Source organism: Scatophagus argus, chromosome 1, assembly GCF_020382885.2.
Source record: "Scatophagus argus isolate fScaArg1 chromosome 1, fScaArg1.pri, whole genome shotgun sequence".
Classification (NCBI taxonomy): Eukaryota; Metazoa; Chordata; class Actinopteri; family Scatophagidae; genus Scatophagus; species Scatophagus argus.
In genome coordinates this window covers 7,123,460-7,142,399 of record NC_058493.1, presented here as the reverse complement: position 1 = coordinate 7,142,399, position 18,940 = coordinate 7,123,460, and the positions used below count along the sequence as shown (strand labels likewise).

The following is an 18,940-nucleotide window of genomic DNA, read 5'->3' as shown; positions in this document are numbered from 1 at the left end:
GTGACCCACATGACAGTCAAATTAGTTTCAACAGACAAATGTTTTTTTTTTCCAGTATTTCTTCACTTCTTAAAATGTAAAACTCAGGTTTAATAATTATGGATTACAATAAAAGATATAATAGATAATTATTCACTCTTTTGCACTTATTTGCACAACACCTGGTGCCAGAAGTTACAGATTACCAGGCAACTGACTAGGTAAAGTAAGATCCAACATACCGGTAACCTCTATGTCTCTGGAACTCAAGCTCAAGCTCAGAGCATGGCTCAAAAATATCACCAGTGTTCAACTGTTTCGGAATCTGGCGAAGGCGATCACAAACATCATTTCCATACTCATTAAACGATGCACTGACCCCTCATGTCCTGTGTGGAAGCATCTGCATTTGTTATTCACTCATTTATTCATTTATTCAAGTGTTTCCTTTTATCACCCATTTTATCTAAATACTTCATCTAAATAAAAAAAAAAATCAAAGCATTGGGAAATTCCAGTTGTACAATGATTTCAACATCTGAGTTTGTTTGATGGTTCAAAACCAATCCCATCACCGCAATAGTTGATCCAGTACCTGCGTCCACCAGGCCGGTTCTGCTTCTCCTCCCTCAGCTCACCACGACTGCTGCTGTTGGAGGACCTGCCTGTGTTGCGGTGCAGAGGAACCGTTGGCCGCAGGGCTGAAATGACATGGCCTGATTTCTGAGGGTGAACACCAGCTCCTCTGGAGGGATATTGGGACTGAGTGTATACAGGGAGGCAGGGCCTGCTCTGTTCTTGAACCCCTCTTCCACAGGTCCTCGAGCAGGTTGACCAGGTCCCCCAGGCACCCCAGGAGCCGTGAATTTTTCCATGCTCTGCCCTGAACTCCTGCTGGGGCTCTGCCTTCTGAGTAACCTGTAAGGAGATGAAAAAGGCACAATTAGGTGCACCACAGAGTGCAAAGACGTGGGCTAGTGCTACACAAAGTGAATGCCAAGGATTGATGGAGAGCCTCCATCAGTGAGACTTTAATCTCCCCAGATCGTGGCCTTGTATAAAGGCTCAAGTCACTGAATTCATCTCATCAGCGTGACCATCCTGCCCCTTTGCCTCCCACTACTGTCCATGAAACAGACCTCTGTTCATGATTATAAAGGTCTGATTTGGCCGATTGGTGGGTGTCTGTAAGCAAGCTATCCCCTATTGGCTACCTACATTTCTCACTGTTGATTCTATCCCTCTGTGCAACTTTGCCATGGATGTATTAGCAGTGATCACTGTACTCTCTGTTTGAGGAACCTGCCAGGAGAAGCCTGGTGCCAAGTGGGCTTTATCCGTGAAGCCACATGGAAATCCTGCTCTTTAAGGAGCACTTTGTCTCCATTTACAGCAACCTCCCTGGGCAAACACATGGCCGTAGTAAAAGCTCAGCTGTCTTTGACTTTTAGCGGATGGAAAGAGAATACAGAAGCAGTAGGGAGAGTTGGCAGGAAGTTCTTCTCCTGTCAATCAGCCTGTGTAGCTATTCAAAGAGACCTCAGACCCCCCCTACCCACACACACACATACACACACTCTCACTCATACACACACACACACACACACACACACACCTCTTCTACCCTGTTTCAGCCTTTGTAACTCAATGCCACTGTCATCTCTTGGGTCAGCCATAGGTCACACAGACCGACATCCAGTGAAAACCCATGGAACAAACTTGTTCCAGCCCCCTTGAGCTCTCACTGAATGGTTGATCTGTCATTAGTCTTCACCCACAAGGTACATCCACTAGTTTCTCCCACATTGTTGCTATGGCTCCAGAGGTCAAGAGTTGGTTTCTCACAGCTGACTTTATGCCCTCTCTGTTTCTTTGCAATCAACACAACTTTTCACTCATGTTCCCCAATTAACAGATTAACTCCCCTGGTCAGGTTCCTCCTGGGAAAACACTCTCTGTTTACACATACTGGCACAGATGAAGCTGCAATTTTGGCTATGCTAACAAGACGGGATCATGCATGCCACCTTCAACTAGACATGTGTTCCACTAGCCTGTGCCAACCATGTAATTATACTAATAGATAAAACAACAAAAAGAAAATTCCTGGAAATATTTAAGGAAGGTCTACCACCTTGTGCATGACGGTGTCAAACAGATCACACATGTTAGGACACATAATTTTTTTCCCAGCTGCACCACCTGCTGCTCACCTTCCTGTGGTCCTGTGTTGTGTGTTGGCAGTTCAGGGGGTCCGACCAAAGCAGCAGCAGGAAGACAGAAACTCTGTGGAAAACAGGCAGAGCTGATTAGCTGTGATACCGGTAGCTTTACTTATAGCATTACAAGTAAGATTTATATGCAATGATATACATAGCAGTGTGATGCTAAGAAAAGATTGACGGATATTCAGAGAATGAAACGTTCAGCGAAAAGCAGAAACACAAATTAATACAGAAACTTTTAAGGATATATGCAATACATATTTGAAACAATCACTCTGATATTACCTGAAAATCCAGACACGGGCTCCCTGCATAGCTGCCGGATTCTTAAAACTGGACACTTGAGTGAAAATAGTGACGTTTACATTAGCATACAACTGAGTAGAAATGACATTTGCAACATAAATACTGTCTCAGTTTAAAGGCACTGAAGTAAAACTGACAAAGCTGACAATATCAAAATTATACGACTCAACTGGTAGCTGTGTCTGTGTGCCCTAAATAACCCACCAATGTCAACATCCTGCCACTTTTCCTTGCCATACACACTGCCTTAAGACACTGACTCAGGGAAAAAATAAACGACTTCAACCCACTTGACCATGTGAGTTGACCTCTCTGACCCGTGGCTCCTAATGAGGGAGGACCCCTGCTGAAAAAGTGCAACCCCATTAGACAGCAGGTCTGAGGTCCAGTGAGTGAGGGACTTTCACCCCTCACCCCAGACCGCATAACTCAGACCCTATTTCCACCTTGTATAAATTAAGTTCATTGAACCAGACAGCGTAGACAAAAAGGCACATTATAGTGTTCAACCCAGGAGGAAGACACACAAACTACACAGCATACGTGATGACGGCTCACATCACTATTTTCACTATTATTATCATTATTAGAGCATCCGACAAATCTTGCCGACGTACCTGTAGGTTACTGATGGGCGTATGGTGAACTATTTGTTACTTCGCTTTGTACTTCTTAACCAGTGTATCCACTTACACTGCAGCGCTCACAGACTCATTTCCAAGCGCAGGTATCCTCATGGTGGAAACATTCATACAGGTACAACTGCACGGTTTCCCGCCAGAGACTTGGTGCTAAGCCATTTAAGACAGTAAATCCGTACCCTGAGATGTGAATCAGATCCTGGCGCAAAGGAAATTCCGAACATCGGTCATCATGGTGGTTCCGGTGGTTCTGCTTTTACGCACGGAGACGCAGAAGGACAGAAAGCTAGAAACCGACGCGGCCGACAGACAACAATCCCGCTGCGCCCCCTGCTGCAACAAACACACACACACTCTCTCTCTCTCTCTCTCTCTCTCTCTCTCTCTCGTGTGCGTGTGTGTGTGTCATGTAAATATATAGGTTTCTCCTCCTTTCCCCACTCCCGTGTGTAGTGCGCTCGGCTGTGCTAGTGTGTGGTAGGTAGAGCGAGAGAGAGAGTTTTTAATATGCTCAGACACTGTATCTCTCTGATACTCATCTCTCTCGCTAAAACGTCCATATTGGAGCCACAGGCAGGTAAGTGATCTCATTTACCAGCTGAAGAGAAGCCAAAGCTCAAATTGTACCTGGCATCTCTGTTGGTTGAAAATCCTGAGACATCAGTTAACTGTATTCAGTGTCACCCCTCCGTAACGGATTAACAAAGAGGCCAGTAAACTTATTTTTCTTTATTATTATTAGATGAAAATATTATTAACATCTATATTACACCTATAATTGAGGGTCAGTTTACCCCTGTGGCAATTTGAAAAAATAAGTTGTGTAGCTGATGACACATTAGCCAGCATTCCTCACACTTTTCAGTCGACATAAAAGTTTTTCTTTGCATTCAGCTCAGAACAGCTATACAAACAAGATGGCACCATCATGATGATTTAGTCATGTAGTGGAAGCATATCACTCCGAATCAGCTTTGACTTAAGGTTCCAAAACAATAAGCTAAACTGGATAAAGTTATAGACTTTCAACCTAAATGAAAATAAGACATGGTTTATACAGAAGCCTTCTAAGTGATGAGGGTGGTCCCACAGTGTTTACAGCCCCCAGCAGGAGAGTGGGGAGAAATGTGCCTGCAGTACAAAATCAATATTCACTTTCTAAACTGAAAAGACTTGGTGTAGTGCTGTGCTGAGCCAGTTTGTTTAGACAGAACAAAACAGAGCCATGGTTCAGTGGTTTACACCACACTATGGGACATACAGTATGTAGCTCATTAGAGCCATTGTCTGTAAACACACTGGCTTGTCAATGGCTTCATACCCACACATAAAGCCTGAATTCTGTGAAATCTATCAATGTGTTCATATGTCTACAAATATGAGTCTACAAGCCCATCCACTCACCAAGGTGCTGCAGGACCATATGGGAAAATAGTATATGTTTCTATGTATCCGCAGGGCTGCCTTTACTGACCGTCCTCACTGCTGTGTGTATATTGATGCTGCTCAGGAATTTGCCTTTAACCCCAGTGTTTCCAAACCCTTCTCAGGCAAACAAGCCTCCAATGAAAGCATTGCTAATGAAGCATTGTTCTGAATGACCCATTAAGAGGGGTGTTGCTGTTCTCTGACACTGGACAAAAACATGCATTGATGTGCTGTAAAAACATATCTATCCAGCACTTCAACAGATTACAATATTTTACTGTATTACTTAAGTATTTGCAAAAATGAATGGGTCAATACTAAGTAATTTGGCTGCAGTGAAGGATTATTTGTTTGAAACATACAAACCAGTCACATTAGTGCCATGGTAACTGTGATAATGTAATTTGCTCTCTTCACTGTTATCAGATTTGATCTTCGTTTAAGTAAACCACTGCCAAGCAAGCTGAAGTTATAATTTCAGATGGTTACTTTTTGCAGTGCATGGCTAACAATAAACAATGCACTTGGTTCATTCCAGGAGAATCTAATAGTTGGTCCTGTGAGGTGGAACGAATTGGCAGCCTCGTCTCCAGACTAGACAGAAGTCTACCAGAGGGTCGAGGACATCAACACTGCAGCCTCCAAACCAGCACTTAGGTTTATTACTCGTCATTCACCCAAATACAAATTGTGAAGTCTTTTTCAAAGTTCATGTTTATGCAATAATGCTGCTTTGCATCACTCATTCTCTGCTATTACTCTAACCCTTGTGTGTAAAAAATGACTTGGTTAAGAAAGTACAGCTACAAAACTTACAGATTGGTGCAACAAAATCAGGCATGTTGTCTTGGGATACTCTTCTTCTTGTATAAGTAATATAGCACCTTTTTTATAAACTACCTGCCAAAACAGTGAACTATCAACATAAGTATAGGACACAATACATCAGCAACTAGAAAATGAAATGTGCATTGCAGCTCAGTTTTTGTTTTTTCCTCAGCATGGGTATCAGATCAGCATGGTCATCTCCATATTTAACTTTGGGGTCTCTTATTTGAAAAGCATTTTTCTTGAATGCAGGACAAGAATGGAATTTATAGAGTGTCTAAAATTGGATAAGCGGTATAGAAAATGGATGGATGGAGTTTCTAAAATACCTTGCTGTGGGTGGATATTGGGTGGATAAATGGATGGAGGAACCTGACATCATCATCATAGTAAGCCCCAACTCAGCCTCAAGAAGAGAAATTTGCTAAATATACAGTGGCTCTCGTGCACTTGCAGTCATAGCTGTCTGGGGCGCTGCCTTCACCCTGCCAGAAAGGGGAAAAATTTAACATGAGTACCAACCTGAGGTTCTGAACAGAAGAAAAACTCATTTAAGTAACAGATCGATTGTGGATTAATACTCACCAAGATATACGGTCTTTGTGTTAATGTGTGTAGACTTCATAAATGTAGGGGCCTCAGGAATAACTGCACTGTCTTGACTTCTAAACTGTTACTCCAACTGTGAGAAACAGTTTTTTCTTTGTTTCTGCGCCCGCATGCTGTCACTAGTCATGAAGTTCTGTCGGTCCTTTGGGACTTCACTTGTCTCACAGTGTTGACAGCCATGTTTCCAATAATGTGTGTCAGCACAAAGCAATGTTGTTTATCAGAGCTGCTCAAAATAAACTTGCTGTAGGTTTTTGACAGCAGTCATTTGCAACAGGGGCCTTCTTGTCAAAGTTTCTATGTTCAGATGGTTTAGATCATGCTGAGATCTTCAGGGGACAGGTATACCAAAAGAAACACTTTATCCAGTCAAACTTCATATGCAACATGTTTAGGTTTTTGGCTTTGTCATCTAATTCAGATGAGCCAAACTATTGGAGGATAGATAGAAAAACCAGTGGTAGAAAAATAAGCACCATCAGGAAAATCTGAGCAACCACACCTCGAGAAAATCATTTTCAACATTAATACGTTTTTAAGTTAACCGCTCACACCCCTTTTCAAAAAAAAATGAAAAGGTGGGTGTTAACTGTATATCTCTGCAAAAAGTGCCACAGGCACTGAAGCTGTTCACAAGCCCATTTAAAAGTTTATGTTTGGATTCAGTTTTTTCAAGATAATGTACAACCTTGATGATTTTGATGAACATGAACATTTAAAGACAGATAGCTATTTGAACATTCCAGGACTGAGGAAAAACTCATTTAACCTACAACTTGTTGTTCTTGTCACCTTTGAGCGATGCACTGATCTCCAGGGTAGACATCAGTGCATTGCTGAGTGGATGATGTTGGTCAGCCCCTGTCAACTCTTTGGTGTGTGTGTGTGTGTGTGTGTGTGTGTGTGTGTGGAGTTGTTTGACCCTCCATTGCCCTGCAGCTACTCCTTCAGGTTGGTGTTGCATTCTCCATCTACATGCCTGATTAAATAAGGGTTAAAAAAAATTCTTTATGGTACGGGGAGCTGGAACAGGTGGTGAGAAACTGGTGACGCTTCTATGCCTTCAGGGACATTCCAGGCTGAGTTCACACCACCCAGAGGACCCTTCATGGTTTCTGGACCTCTTAGCACACACACAGCCTCTGCCTCATGGAGACCATTGGTTTATGAGGTGTTCATAATTCAAGTGTGAACTGCCCAAGAGAGCAAACTGGAGAGAGATGAACTTAAATACGTGAAAACTTACACTTAACAAAACAACTCATCTAAACAGCTTTGATTAAAGAAAGGCATGACTTCTTCATTTCTGTGAACAGATTTTGTAGAAAAGACAATCATGCAAACCATATACACAAACTTGAGAGTTAATACAGAATATTTTAATACTAAGTACAATACAGAAAATCAGCAGTAAACAAAGAAAAGTTCTTGTCTTTTTTCGTGCCCTTCTTTCATATCAGGTGGGAGAAAGTGAGTGAGCGATGCATGAAACCAGATTTAAGACACAGAAAAATCATTCTAATCTGGACCAAAGAGACACCAGACATTTTCATCTAATGATGGTAATGGTGAATAGGGGTCATTCAGAAGGCTTTTAAAGTGCAGAGGAGGCTCCACAGGGACTACAATAAACCGTGAGTCAATAGGTCCCTTAAACTTTCTTCAAGTATGTCACAGCTCCAACCACTGAAGAATCAAACTGTTTTTGTTTTGTTCTAAAAAAAATCTACATTCAATCAAGATGCTTACGTCATGATCATTTCTTCATCTTTCGAATAGTCTACATCTATCTTAAGAAAGAGCTTCCTGCGCACTAAGGAAATACACCCTTCAGCTTCCATACTTTATTAACTGAATAATCAGTGGTAAGTCACTAAGTGATGATGTGTTTGTGTTAGGGAGTTTGAGATGAAGTCCTGGAGGCTCCCGGGCAAGCTATGTGCATGTGTGTGTGTCTCTGAGAGTGATCCTTTGGTCCTCCTCACTTGGTCTCAGAGAGTTCTGCAAGGCTGGCTTGGCGGAAGGCTGCTCGGTCTCTCATCTCCAACACACAGTCCCTCACCATCTCTGCAAACATGGAGGGCCAGAGCTTGTGTAGAGCCTCGCCCTTCAGATTGGTGTCTGATGCCCTTTGGACCAACTCCTGGAGGTACTGCTCTATCATGGCAGCACGCTCCGATGACTCCACAGTGCCCTCCTGTGAGGAAAAGAATATCATTCATGTTGATTCAGTTGTCATCAGTACATTAAGGTGATGTGCAGTGGCAGGATGATCACAGCAGGAAAAAGAAAAGTTTGCACACTTGGTATTATGACTGACAACATTTTGAACCAATATTGATCTAAGTCAAAGTCAAATGTCATTAGATGTATATGATAATGAAGTTATGAAAGCACATGTGTTAAATATGGTTACTGAAGCAGCATAATGATTCAGTTGGTTGTCAGCAATAAAACCAAAATGATTGACACATGAATTATTAGGCACAAACAAGTAATATCTTAAATGCATTGTTTCACAGGAGAAAACATATGCTTTCAGTGTTAGATGGTGTCCAATTTTGAAATTTCCATCCAGGACATGCTGATACAAAGTTATGCCTTCAAGAGTGATGTGAAATAACATAAGTCATCAGAATGATTTAATTTTTACTGATTACATTTTCATCTTGCAGTTAACAGAACCTCCAGTCCTAAAACATATGGTGCATGCAAATCTCTTTCGTTCCCTCTAAAATTAACTTGCCATCTTTGTGGCAGTGACGATGTTGCACTATGACCCTCAGTCTGTATCTCGATAGTTTAGGGGCAACAGTGGATTTGTTCATGTCGCAGAAATATGAGCTGTCTCAGGCTTCAGCCGCAGAGACAAGACAATACTTGTAGTTACGATGAATTCATGAATGGTATTGGTTTTATTATGAAACTGGACAAAATGCTCAAATAATGCTAGCCTAATCCATCAATTAAAATTACAACCACATATACAACTGTTTACTGTTGTATATATACTTTTTATATTGCCTTGTATATATATTTTATATATGCCACTTTTTATTTTGCTATTTTTAACATTTTGTTTAGCTTGTTGTGTGTATTGCTGCTGCTGCACTGCAATTTTCCAGCCTGGGATCAATAAAGTATATCTATCTATCAAACTCCACAACCCCTTGGGGGAAGGCAGGACTGAACTGAAAAGTGTACTGAGACTGCATTAGTCCTAAAGGCCATAGTAGCTAAAATGCTTAAAGCTATACTGCTATTATTTATTTTTGGTATTGTTGAATTACCTTTCTAAACAACAATTAAATAGTCTTATTCTTTGCAAACCCTTCACAAAGAAGTTGAAAGCCACCAAGGCTTTCAACTTCTTTGTGAAGAGTCATCATGAATTGCTGCAAAAATGAATGGGAACATCAAATTCTACGTCTTGGTTAAACTCAGAGAGAGTGCAGGTTGATGTAGAGAGGGGCTTTGGTATGTCACTCCACAACTCAACAAGGCCATGTTGTCTGTTGGTAGAAAGATGGGTTTGAGTCAAGAGTTGTTGCAGTTTCTCAGACAACTTGGCCTTGTTGTTAAAAAAGACGTTTAAAAAAAACAACAAAACTGACCTCAGGGCTCTCTGCACTGCAGTCTCTGCTTGGGTAGTTGAACAGTGCTCTGCTTAAGCCTTCTCCCAGGAGCTTCCCATTGTCTCGCAACTCCTCTGGACTCAACCCTGCCCGTCGGCCACGCCCCTCCAACAAGAATTGCAGCTGTCGCTTTCTTCAGGGTGAAGAGAAACGAGGGCAAGTTAGACAGTGAGTGAAGAGACACACAGACACAAAGTGAGAAACAGTGGCAAAAAGTGAGTGACACTAAGGCATTAAAAGTTTTTTCTTGTGTCTATCAAATTTCACACTGCCACATTCATACTTTGACGGAACTTTTTTGAGAAAGACGAAATCCATCAGAGCTGATGGCAGTCTGTGTCAGTGTAAACATGAACGTAACTGTTTTATTTTTACAACTATCACTCAGCAGCAGGATGTGTGCACTTATAAAAGCAGCAGAGAACTTTAAAGGTGATGTAAACTACATCAAAAGTTGCAGTATGAAATCTCATGTGATACACTATTGCACCAACATGTTGCACAGGCCTGTGCCAGGGTGCTGAAATAGTCTTTTCAGAGGACGCTGGAGGCAAACATTCCATATAGGACAAGATAGATTGTAAAGTGTGTGTGTGTGAGCGTGTGCATGCATGCGCGTGTCTGTGTGCACTAGTGTGTGTCAGTCACATATCATGCTGACTAACAAGGTAAGACAAGCTCAAGGAAGGAAAACTGCTGTATGTCAGTGTGTGTGTGCATGTCAGTGATGGCGTCAGAACAAATAAGTGCTATGTATCTGCAAAGCAAAATGTAATTCAGTGTAAAAGCCCCTTGACAAAACAGTACATATAATCAGCTTTTAACAATGCTTGCAACACTATTTGTTGAGGTAATTTTTCACTATGTATTTTGGTACTTTAGTTGCTGAATGAGTTTTACAAACATGGAGACAATGGACTCTATTTAAAGGTCTTGTACAATATTGTTGTGTTTTAGAAGATTCACAAGAATTCAATGCAACAAGAGCCTTAAGCAGTCAGTTGCACACTGAAACACTTTTTTCCTTTGATGTCTTCCTCAAGTGGTGAAATGTGTCGAGTAAAAATGAGCTCTTCTCATTCTCAACAATGGGACAAGGTTAAGGGATCAACTGAGGTTAAAATCAAACAACCCTGGTAACCATATATGGAAATGCAGTCTTCAGTAGGTTTAAAGAGATATGAGATCAAACCTAACAGCACTTAGTGTAACAAATGAATCCATTTACAAAAGGGGTAATGATTCTTCCTGCACATAACAGTGATTAAGACTTCAGTGCTGATGCGAAAATAATCTTCACCCTCGGGCTGTTGTGTAATATCTATCCATAACAGTGAATGAATCAGGGTGAGCTGCAGCCAAGATATCCTAAAGTTTACTAGTTCACTTTCAATATCATTCTGAAATGGCAAATGAGGACACTTAAGTAGCTGAGTCATTACTAGACTTACCTACTGCTATACTGCTCAATCACTATTTATGAACTTTATTTACATTTCACTAAACATTTCCTTTTAAAACAAAAAATCCACATTTACATCTGCACATTAACATCACTGTCGTCCACTTCTAAATGAATAACTCTACCAGAGCAATTAGTTTCCCTAATTAGAGCACCACATGTAACACATTTTAACCAGTCAGATGATTTGACCGGGCAGTTTTCCCATCTTTGAAGAACTAGAAATACTAAGAACCACAAAAAAAAAATCTTGTGCGTGACAAATTCAGCAGATCTTTGTCTTGCCTGGATGTTTTTCATTAACCAAGAGTGACAGATCTCAAGAACTTTTGGCTGGGGAGAGAGAGGAATGTTTGTGTCCAAGTGCCAAGTACCCACCCTAACCCTGAGACACAGTCTAATTCCCCTGGCTCCTCAGTGCCAGGCTCTGCCTCGCTCTCTCGCACAAACATGAACACATACAAATGTATACACGCAAAATAGGACACACAGGCATGCACACACATGTACACTAGCCTACACACTCACAAGCTGTAAGCTGCACCTCAAACATATTCACATTTAAGACTCCATACATTCTTGACATATCAAAACAAACAGCATACACTATCCAGGACACGACACACACCTGTCGTTAAACTGTAGTTAATGTTTTGTTGTGGTTAAGTATCTGAAATACTTAAGTATCTGAAAGTTTTTACCTGGACTCCTCCAGCAGCAGGAGGAGTCGGCAACGTGGAGTTTCTGTGGCTGCTACATGACCAAGTGTGCCAAACACACGCTCTGCAGCAATCACATCATTCATGGTCACCTAGGATAGACATGCAATTGAGAGCTGACGTTATGAACGGATTCGACAAACAAGATATAGTGCTAAAGAGTGATCTTTGGATGGGCATGACAGGGCCAGGGTAGCTGTTTCACTGTTTCCCTGTTTCCAAGCTAACCAACTTACTCATTACAACTACTCATCTAGTTCTCCTCCAGAGAAGAAATGCATAGCTTCCAAAAAAAGAACTATTCTTCAAACCTTCAAATTTGACAATTTACAATATTTTGCTTCTAAAACAGCATATAAAACTAATTCTATTTCCTTGTACATTGTGACAGGACCATAGTCTTGTTCCTGTATTTTTATTGGCTTTTTGTCTCTTGTAGTCCTTGGATACGTGGACCTGAGCTACCATTAAGTTAATTGGGAACACCAGACCAGTGTTTTCACTTCCATATAATAACATGTGAAAGTTCTTATTGGTTGTGATATTTGTGCCTGACAAATCAGCAGGAAACATCACCTTTACAGCAGGAGGAATGCATTAAAAAGTGAGCTGGTCCTCACCTCCAGGCCATTAATTCTCTGCAAATTGAAGTGGTGGAGGCGGTAAATGATGAAGGAGCGCCACAGAGTAAGGCTGACCACTGGATTGCCCTCTGGATGGATGGTCAGTTGGTCTAGACGCCTCACCTGAGCCAGGGCTGCCAGCTGGGGCAGACGACTGATGTTGGTTTCCAAGAAGATCAGGTGCTGCAGAAAAAGTGGCAAGTTGGCTTAAGAGTGGTAGAACTAAATAGCTCATTTCTTTCTCTGTATTTCCCTTGTTTCTTTCTGCAGAAGCAAGAAGAGTATCCTTTCTGCTGAGGTTGGATGTCATTAGATTAGCCTTGAGGGAAAAATATTGTACATTGGATTGGTGCTCCTCAAAGATAGGAATTTGTTCAATGGATAAATTGTAAAAAGTTAAAAGTTTTTTTTGCTTTTTATCATAACTTTCAATGGCTCATTATGGTGTCCTGCTAGTTCCCTTACCGATAGATTGGGAAACTTGACCCTTATTCGCGGCAGTGTTGGTACAATGGCATCAAAGTTGATGTAGCGGAAGGTTATAACAGTGACGGCACCAGCAGTCTGAACTCCCCAGCCCCTCTCCAGGGCCTCCAAGGCTCCAAGTCCAAATAAACGCAGGGTGTCTCCATCCAGCTCTGCCAGGTGACTGTCAGAGAGGGACAAGCTCTGAACACTGCCGCCCCCTGCCTCCACAAGTCTGCAAAGTACACACACACACACACACACACACACACACACACACACACACACACAGAAACACAGTCTTTGTAAATCAATCTTGATATGGTGAATGCACATTTGTTGCCTTGTTCAACCTGAGGAATATCTTTGAACCAAAAGTGCTTTGTATTGTGCTAAAAGTAGGAACAATCACCATTGCTACAGAATATGCAGTGGTCCAGACAATGTCCTGTTTGTCATGCCTAATTGCTTTCTATTCTTCTATACAACAGTTGAAGTGCCCTTCCCTGATAAGAGAGTCGTGAGAGTGGAGAATCTGGGCAAGTCTCAAGGAGACCTAATCTCCCTGCTCGAGCCCATGTGCTCAGCCTTCTGGGTCTGCTGACACTCAAGGGACTTTTATGCATAGCAGGGCATCAGATGGCTACTGGCTCCACGCTACTCAATACTGATCATTTTGGGTTCAGCCCGCCAACACACTAATCACCCCTATTCATATTTCACACCCTCCCAATCTCGCCACAACAGAAAGCCATAGTGGTTAGAAGACTAATCCTTTGATTACAGAACTCAAATCCAAGATTCTTGTTGAGACTGATTTTTAGAGAGTGCATGTTTGAAGAAGTGAAGCGAGAGACAGAAAGACTGGGAGTCAGGAAAAGAAAAATAAAAGGAGATGAAAAAGGGCAGTCAACATACTGTAGACACAGAGGTACAGACATACAGAAACAAAATGAAGCTGCACTGTAACTAAAGCTTCTTTGGAAAGACCACCTCTGTTGGAGGCAAAGACTGATCCTCAGAGGTGACTATTCTCTGAATCATTTCTTCTTCTCACCAAGCAGCAAAAAACAGGCTCAAAGATTTGGAGAATTTGACAAATGTATATACTGAATTATTAAAAGCCATCTTCTAAAGGAGTGTTGAGCTATAGTAGACTGCAGCATGGTCAGAAGTAATAAAGAGGCGCAGGTAAAGAAAACATAACAGACAAAAAAAAGAGAGGAGCGATCGATGCTCAGACTAATCTGATTTTCTTCAGACCCTAACTCTGTCATCAGTTTGAAAATCTTATAAAGTCTTAAATATAATTTATTGAAAGATGAAAATATCATGGTTTTTTGTACACCCAATCATACTGATCTTAATTGGTTGGTGCTTCTTAGTGTTCAATATTGATTAATCTATAGATTATTTATTCAAGTATAAGTTAACTTTTGCTCTAAAAAGATGCTTGTTCCACCAACAGTCTAAAACCCAAAGATATTCAATTTACTATCACGTATGTCAAACAAATCAACAAATCCTCACAACTGGATTCAAGTGATTGAAAAGTGAAGACACTGGGGATGGTTGATGTGTGCTCCTGAATCTGCAGTCATAGTGGAATATTCCACCAGCCCACATCATATGTCTAAGCTCCACATTCTCTGTGGGTGATGCTTTGGTCTCGAATCATTTTAACTGATTCATTCTTGTGTAAACAGCAGGCAAATGGTCAGGTGCCTCAGGGGAGATGGCAAAGGGCAGGGCCAGTTTAGACTATCGCTGTTAGACCTTTTGGAAACTTTGTATTTGTGTGTGGTCTGCTTGTACTCCGTGTCTGTACATAGTGACGTAACCGAAAGTCTTGTTTGAAGCTGTAGTTTGTCTTGTTTTAAGTAATTAAGTTAGTTTTAAATAATCTTTAGGAGAGCTTCAGCCTAACAAATAAAGCCACAAATTACTGCTAAACACAATAACTGGATTAATCATGTAATACAGTCTGAACCTCTTTCAGTAGACCACTGACTGTCAGGAAATATCCCATCTAATGATTTACATTTGTTTCCACTCACATTGCTCTTCCATGATACCTAAGGTGATCCTCCATGCACCCTGTATGAAAGTTATTCTTCATTAAATGTCATGGGACAATATGGAGGGATGCCAATGATATATTAAGAGAAAAGGATATGGTATGGCTCAGTCATCCATGCTGTCAAAACTGCCCCAACTCCAACTAAAAAAAATTCCCTGAAAGTATAGAAAGCTTGTGTTATACTATTAATTCTAGAACTGATGTGGGCATTGACAGATATGGAATGGCTTCCAAACAGTGGATCCGAGCTGCAGCTACAAAAGCAGGTATAAATACATAAACACTAAACAATGAGTGTACTCTTCCAGATAATGAAATGGGCACTGACTGGGAGCCAGTTTAATACTTGAAATATTAAAAGCAGACCTGTGTCCTGTCGCAAGCACACACATGGACAAGAATATGGGACATAGCCAACAACAGACGGGGAGGTTCCAGACGCTGAAAGGCAGTTTAATCGTCAGGATATGCCACGCCTCCAAGATGTAAGATTGCCAAAGGCAGTAAATCAGGAGGCTCTGGAGAGGCGCAGGAGACGGAGTGTAACATGTAGATAAGTCACGCAAAGAGAGTAACTTCTGTGTACCTGGAAATGTGCCATCAACACACTCTGCACTGTGTCACATATTGTTCCTCCATAATCACAGCTGAAAGGCTGCCAGGTGGCCTTGAATCCCCTTCTGACATGAACCAAGCAAATAAAGCTGAGAGAAGACGTGAACAAGGGGGGGGGGGACCAAATGAAGAATGTATCACAATTACACGGGCCCTGCTTTGGCATACTGGATTCTGAATCTGATTCTATTGAGGCTATCTAACATAATCCAATAGGAGTTTAAAAAAAAGACATCTGTCATCTCTCAACAACTACATCCCAGCCCAAAGACGTGGCTTGTAGTATACATATGTCTCCCATTGTCTAAATACTGTGTGGTAGCAATATGTATGAAACATTACTCTCTGAGCTGTCATTTCAAAAGAGCGTTTCATCATTTGGTAGAAAGTGGAAACAAATGGTTCAAGTGGCAGTTACTGGTGCAGTGCAGATGTCAGGCTTGTTGGGTGCTGAGTGCTGCAGACTGTTACTGTAAAGTGTGTCTGGGTAGTATGTGATGGTTTTGGATTTCAGGTTTCATTATGGGAGCCACTCGAATTATGAAGATAACTCACTGATTTATGTATGTATGAATAGTACAAAGGCCTTTCCATCTCCCCACATGGTGACGAACCCTACTATTGAATTTCGGAGTAATAACTCTTCTTCTGCCATGTACCTCCACTCCCAACTCTCGGGGGAAATTAAAGCAAATAAATCTTAAAATCACACAGAACTTGGGCTTGCATCAAAGTCACAGTATGGCAGTGACACAGGCTATTGTCCCAAAACTTGCTGTAGAGACACGCTGACACACTCATGCTCAGTATGTTGTCAGTATTCACAACATTGAACCTCACCATTTGTCACCAAACTGGGACTGCTATCAGCAACCACAAATGACATCATGTTTGTTACTGATCAGTATGGTAAACAAAATGTTTTAAATTACTGATTTAAAAATTTAAGATTTAATTCTTTTATAAACCTTTGCGATACACAAAACATTTTGTTCACCATAGTGATCAATAACAAACATTGACCCTGAACACTGGCCAAGCTGTAATTTTCAGAATTCAAATGATGCAAACATTGCACATTTAGCAACTGCAGAAACAAGATTTTTTGTATTTAGAAATCCTGATTAAACAGTAAGGTTGAATAGTAACAGATTACATCATTTTGGAAAAATGTCAATTTATATAAATTTTTTATGCTGTTTTATTCAGAATTCTTACATTTTCATCTGAACACCATCTCCATTAACACATCTTTCAAAACTTGAGAATAGGTATATACAATGCCCTGACTTTTGTAAAGCTAATCAATTAAAGTTGTGCTTTACTCTTAAATTGTCCTTAAGTGAGATGGTAGTCCTCAGAGGGCTGGGAGTTAGTTAATTACCCAGGAGGAAACAAACGCACACACGCACACACGCTTTAAGTGTTTGCCCTGTTCCTCAGGCTGCCACTAAGCAGATCCACATGTGAGGATGTGCCAGGTCCAGTGCCTGACCTAAATGGAAAACCAAGAAGCTGTTGAGATCCTGGACTGACAGGATTATGGATGACCTGTAACCACACACTGTCTCTTCAGTGTGCAAAAGAATAAACCTCCTCCTGCTGTGTTAGCATTTCCTGGGAATTCACACCTGTAAGGACCTGATACGTGATGTCATACACTACTGATGCAGTGTTGACTCATTGGCCTAAAAAAACAGAGACAAGGTCCTCCATCATTATCTGTCCCTTCATTCTCTACACTGGGGAGGATGGTGTAATTTTTTTCAGTATCTAATACAGCTATGTGAGGTCATCTGGGCTACACTGTGTGTGCATTGATACCCTTCAATAAACCCACACACAGCTGAACAAAACAACCTCTAAAATTCCCACCTAATGTATATCCAGGCATTTTTCTTTCACTTTTGAGTCAAAGATCTTGCTTCTCTTTCAAGTTACTGTTGCTGTCAGGGTTTGTAAAGGCCCTTGTTATTTTCTCATTTGAAACAAGTTAAAGTATCACAACTCCCAACTCATACGAACGTGGCAGGCTGAATCGCCCTGTTCATCACTACAACCTGTTAAGCCACATGGCTGGAGTGATAACAGATCTTGTAAAGGAAAGCCATTGCCATTGAGGGATTGTGCTTCAGGGCCATTTTCATATCCTGGCGCAGGAAGGAAAAGCCATCTTTGAAACATGTAATAATAGTCCTTGATACAGCCCCCACTTTCATCTGAGCCTCCCCCTCATAATTCAATCATGATCACAGTCTGTGTAGGAGAGTATATCAGAGCCCTATGCTCACATTAGACTGAACACAGACTGTTGATTTAGAACACTTCCAATCTTGCTATGAACAGCGGAAAAAGAAAACTGTCTTCAGATATCTGAGACATGCACAGACTGATTTTACCAGAAAGTTCACAGAGCTCAGGGCAGTCGCAGCCTGCTCCCTGGAGTAAGTGAAGGGGTCACGTTGTTAATCAAGAATGTTTCAAGATGAGTTTGATGCACCAGCTGCTGGGGGATCAGATCTGTAACCAAGATGGTCTTTCAACAGTAGGAGCTCTACTGTGACTGTCCTGTGCCCTGAAACTATACTTATACCTATACTATACTATTTTTTACAGCTTTCCATATTTAAGTTGATGGCTAGTGAACACAATTCTGCAACCTTCTCTCATCAATGACATAATTAGCTTTCTTCATTGGTCTGTCTTTTGTATGTATGTATCGAAGAGTGTCTATCTGTCTGTCTAAGTTTCTGTCAATGTTACTTCTTGTAACACTGCAATATAATACAGGTGGCACAGTGGCAGATGTCTCAGAACTTGGCAATTTAAAACCTGGAGAAAGAAATGTTTTTGGAAGTTTGTGTAAAATGAGTTTGTGACACTACTTTTTGGTACTTAAAAGAGAGCATGTTTTTTTAGTCTTAGTTTGAAAGATGTATGAGGGAGGGGGTATATATATATATATATATATATATATATATATATATATATATATATATATATATATATATATATATATATACATATATATATACATATATATATATACATATATATATACATATATATATGTTTTTTCTCTTACTTGGGATCCCGTGGGCTGTTTGGACGGCTGTTGGTGCGGAGTCTGCTCTCTGTTCCCCCTAACGGTCGCTCTGGTCCTGATCCCGGGCTTACTCGTCTGATTACAAAAAAAAAACAAAACAAAAAAACTCAACATCAGCTCAGACTGTTCTTTTCATAAACCAGATGAAGAAAGCCTGTAAAGCCAGGCTCAGATTAGTGGAGTTTTAAAATCCAAACCAATTTTGAAATCAGTTGAATC

At 41.0% G+C, this 18,940-nt stretch overlaps 2 protein-coding genes across 5 annotated transcripts in view; both read right to left on the bottom strand.

Moving 5' to 3' along the window:
- Positions 1-3,500, bottom strand: part of LOC124070954 (thrombospondin type-1 domain-containing protein 4-like) — a 37,879-nt gene extending 34,379 nt beyond the window's left edge. The window contains exons 1-4 of one of the 3 annotated variants that reach the window (XM_046411370.1): positions 3,128-3,500; positions 2,490-2,544; positions 2,193-2,265; positions 575-897 (exon numbers count right to left, since the gene is read on the bottom strand). In XM_046411370.1, coding sequence (XP_046267326.1) covers positions 575-897; positions 2,193-2,265; positions 2,490-2,518 — 425 coding nt within the window. In that variant the 5' untranslated portion in view covers positions 2,519-2,544; positions 3,128-3,500. Of the gene's footprint in view, positions 1-574; positions 898-2,192; positions 2,266-2,489; positions 2,545-3,127 lie in introns of those variants that run through there. The other 2 variants (XM_046411447.1, XM_046411517.1) reach the window with 2 other exon arrangements.
- A 3,873-nt stretch (positions 3,501-7,373) lies between these two features.
- The window catches only part of LOC124070840 (leucine-rich repeat-containing protein 49), a 29,830-nt gene continuing 18,263 nt past the window's right edge, over positions 7,374-18,940 (bottom strand). For both annotated transcript variants that reach the window (XM_046411159.1, XM_046411241.1), the window contains 6 exons: positions 18,701-18,796; positions 12,921-13,155; positions 12,453-12,638; positions 11,815-11,924; positions 9,631-9,784; positions 7,374-8,213 (listed from right to left, as the gene is read on the bottom strand). In XM_046411159.1, the coding sequence (XP_046267115.1) occupies positions 7,998-8,213; positions 9,631-9,784; positions 11,815-11,924; positions 12,453-12,638; positions 12,921-13,155; positions 18,701-18,796 (997 nt within the window). In that variant the 3' untranslated portion in view covers positions 7,374-7,997. The remainder of the gene's footprint in view (positions 8,214-9,630; positions 9,785-11,814; positions 11,925-12,452; positions 12,639-12,920; positions 13,156-18,700; positions 18,797-18,940) is intronic.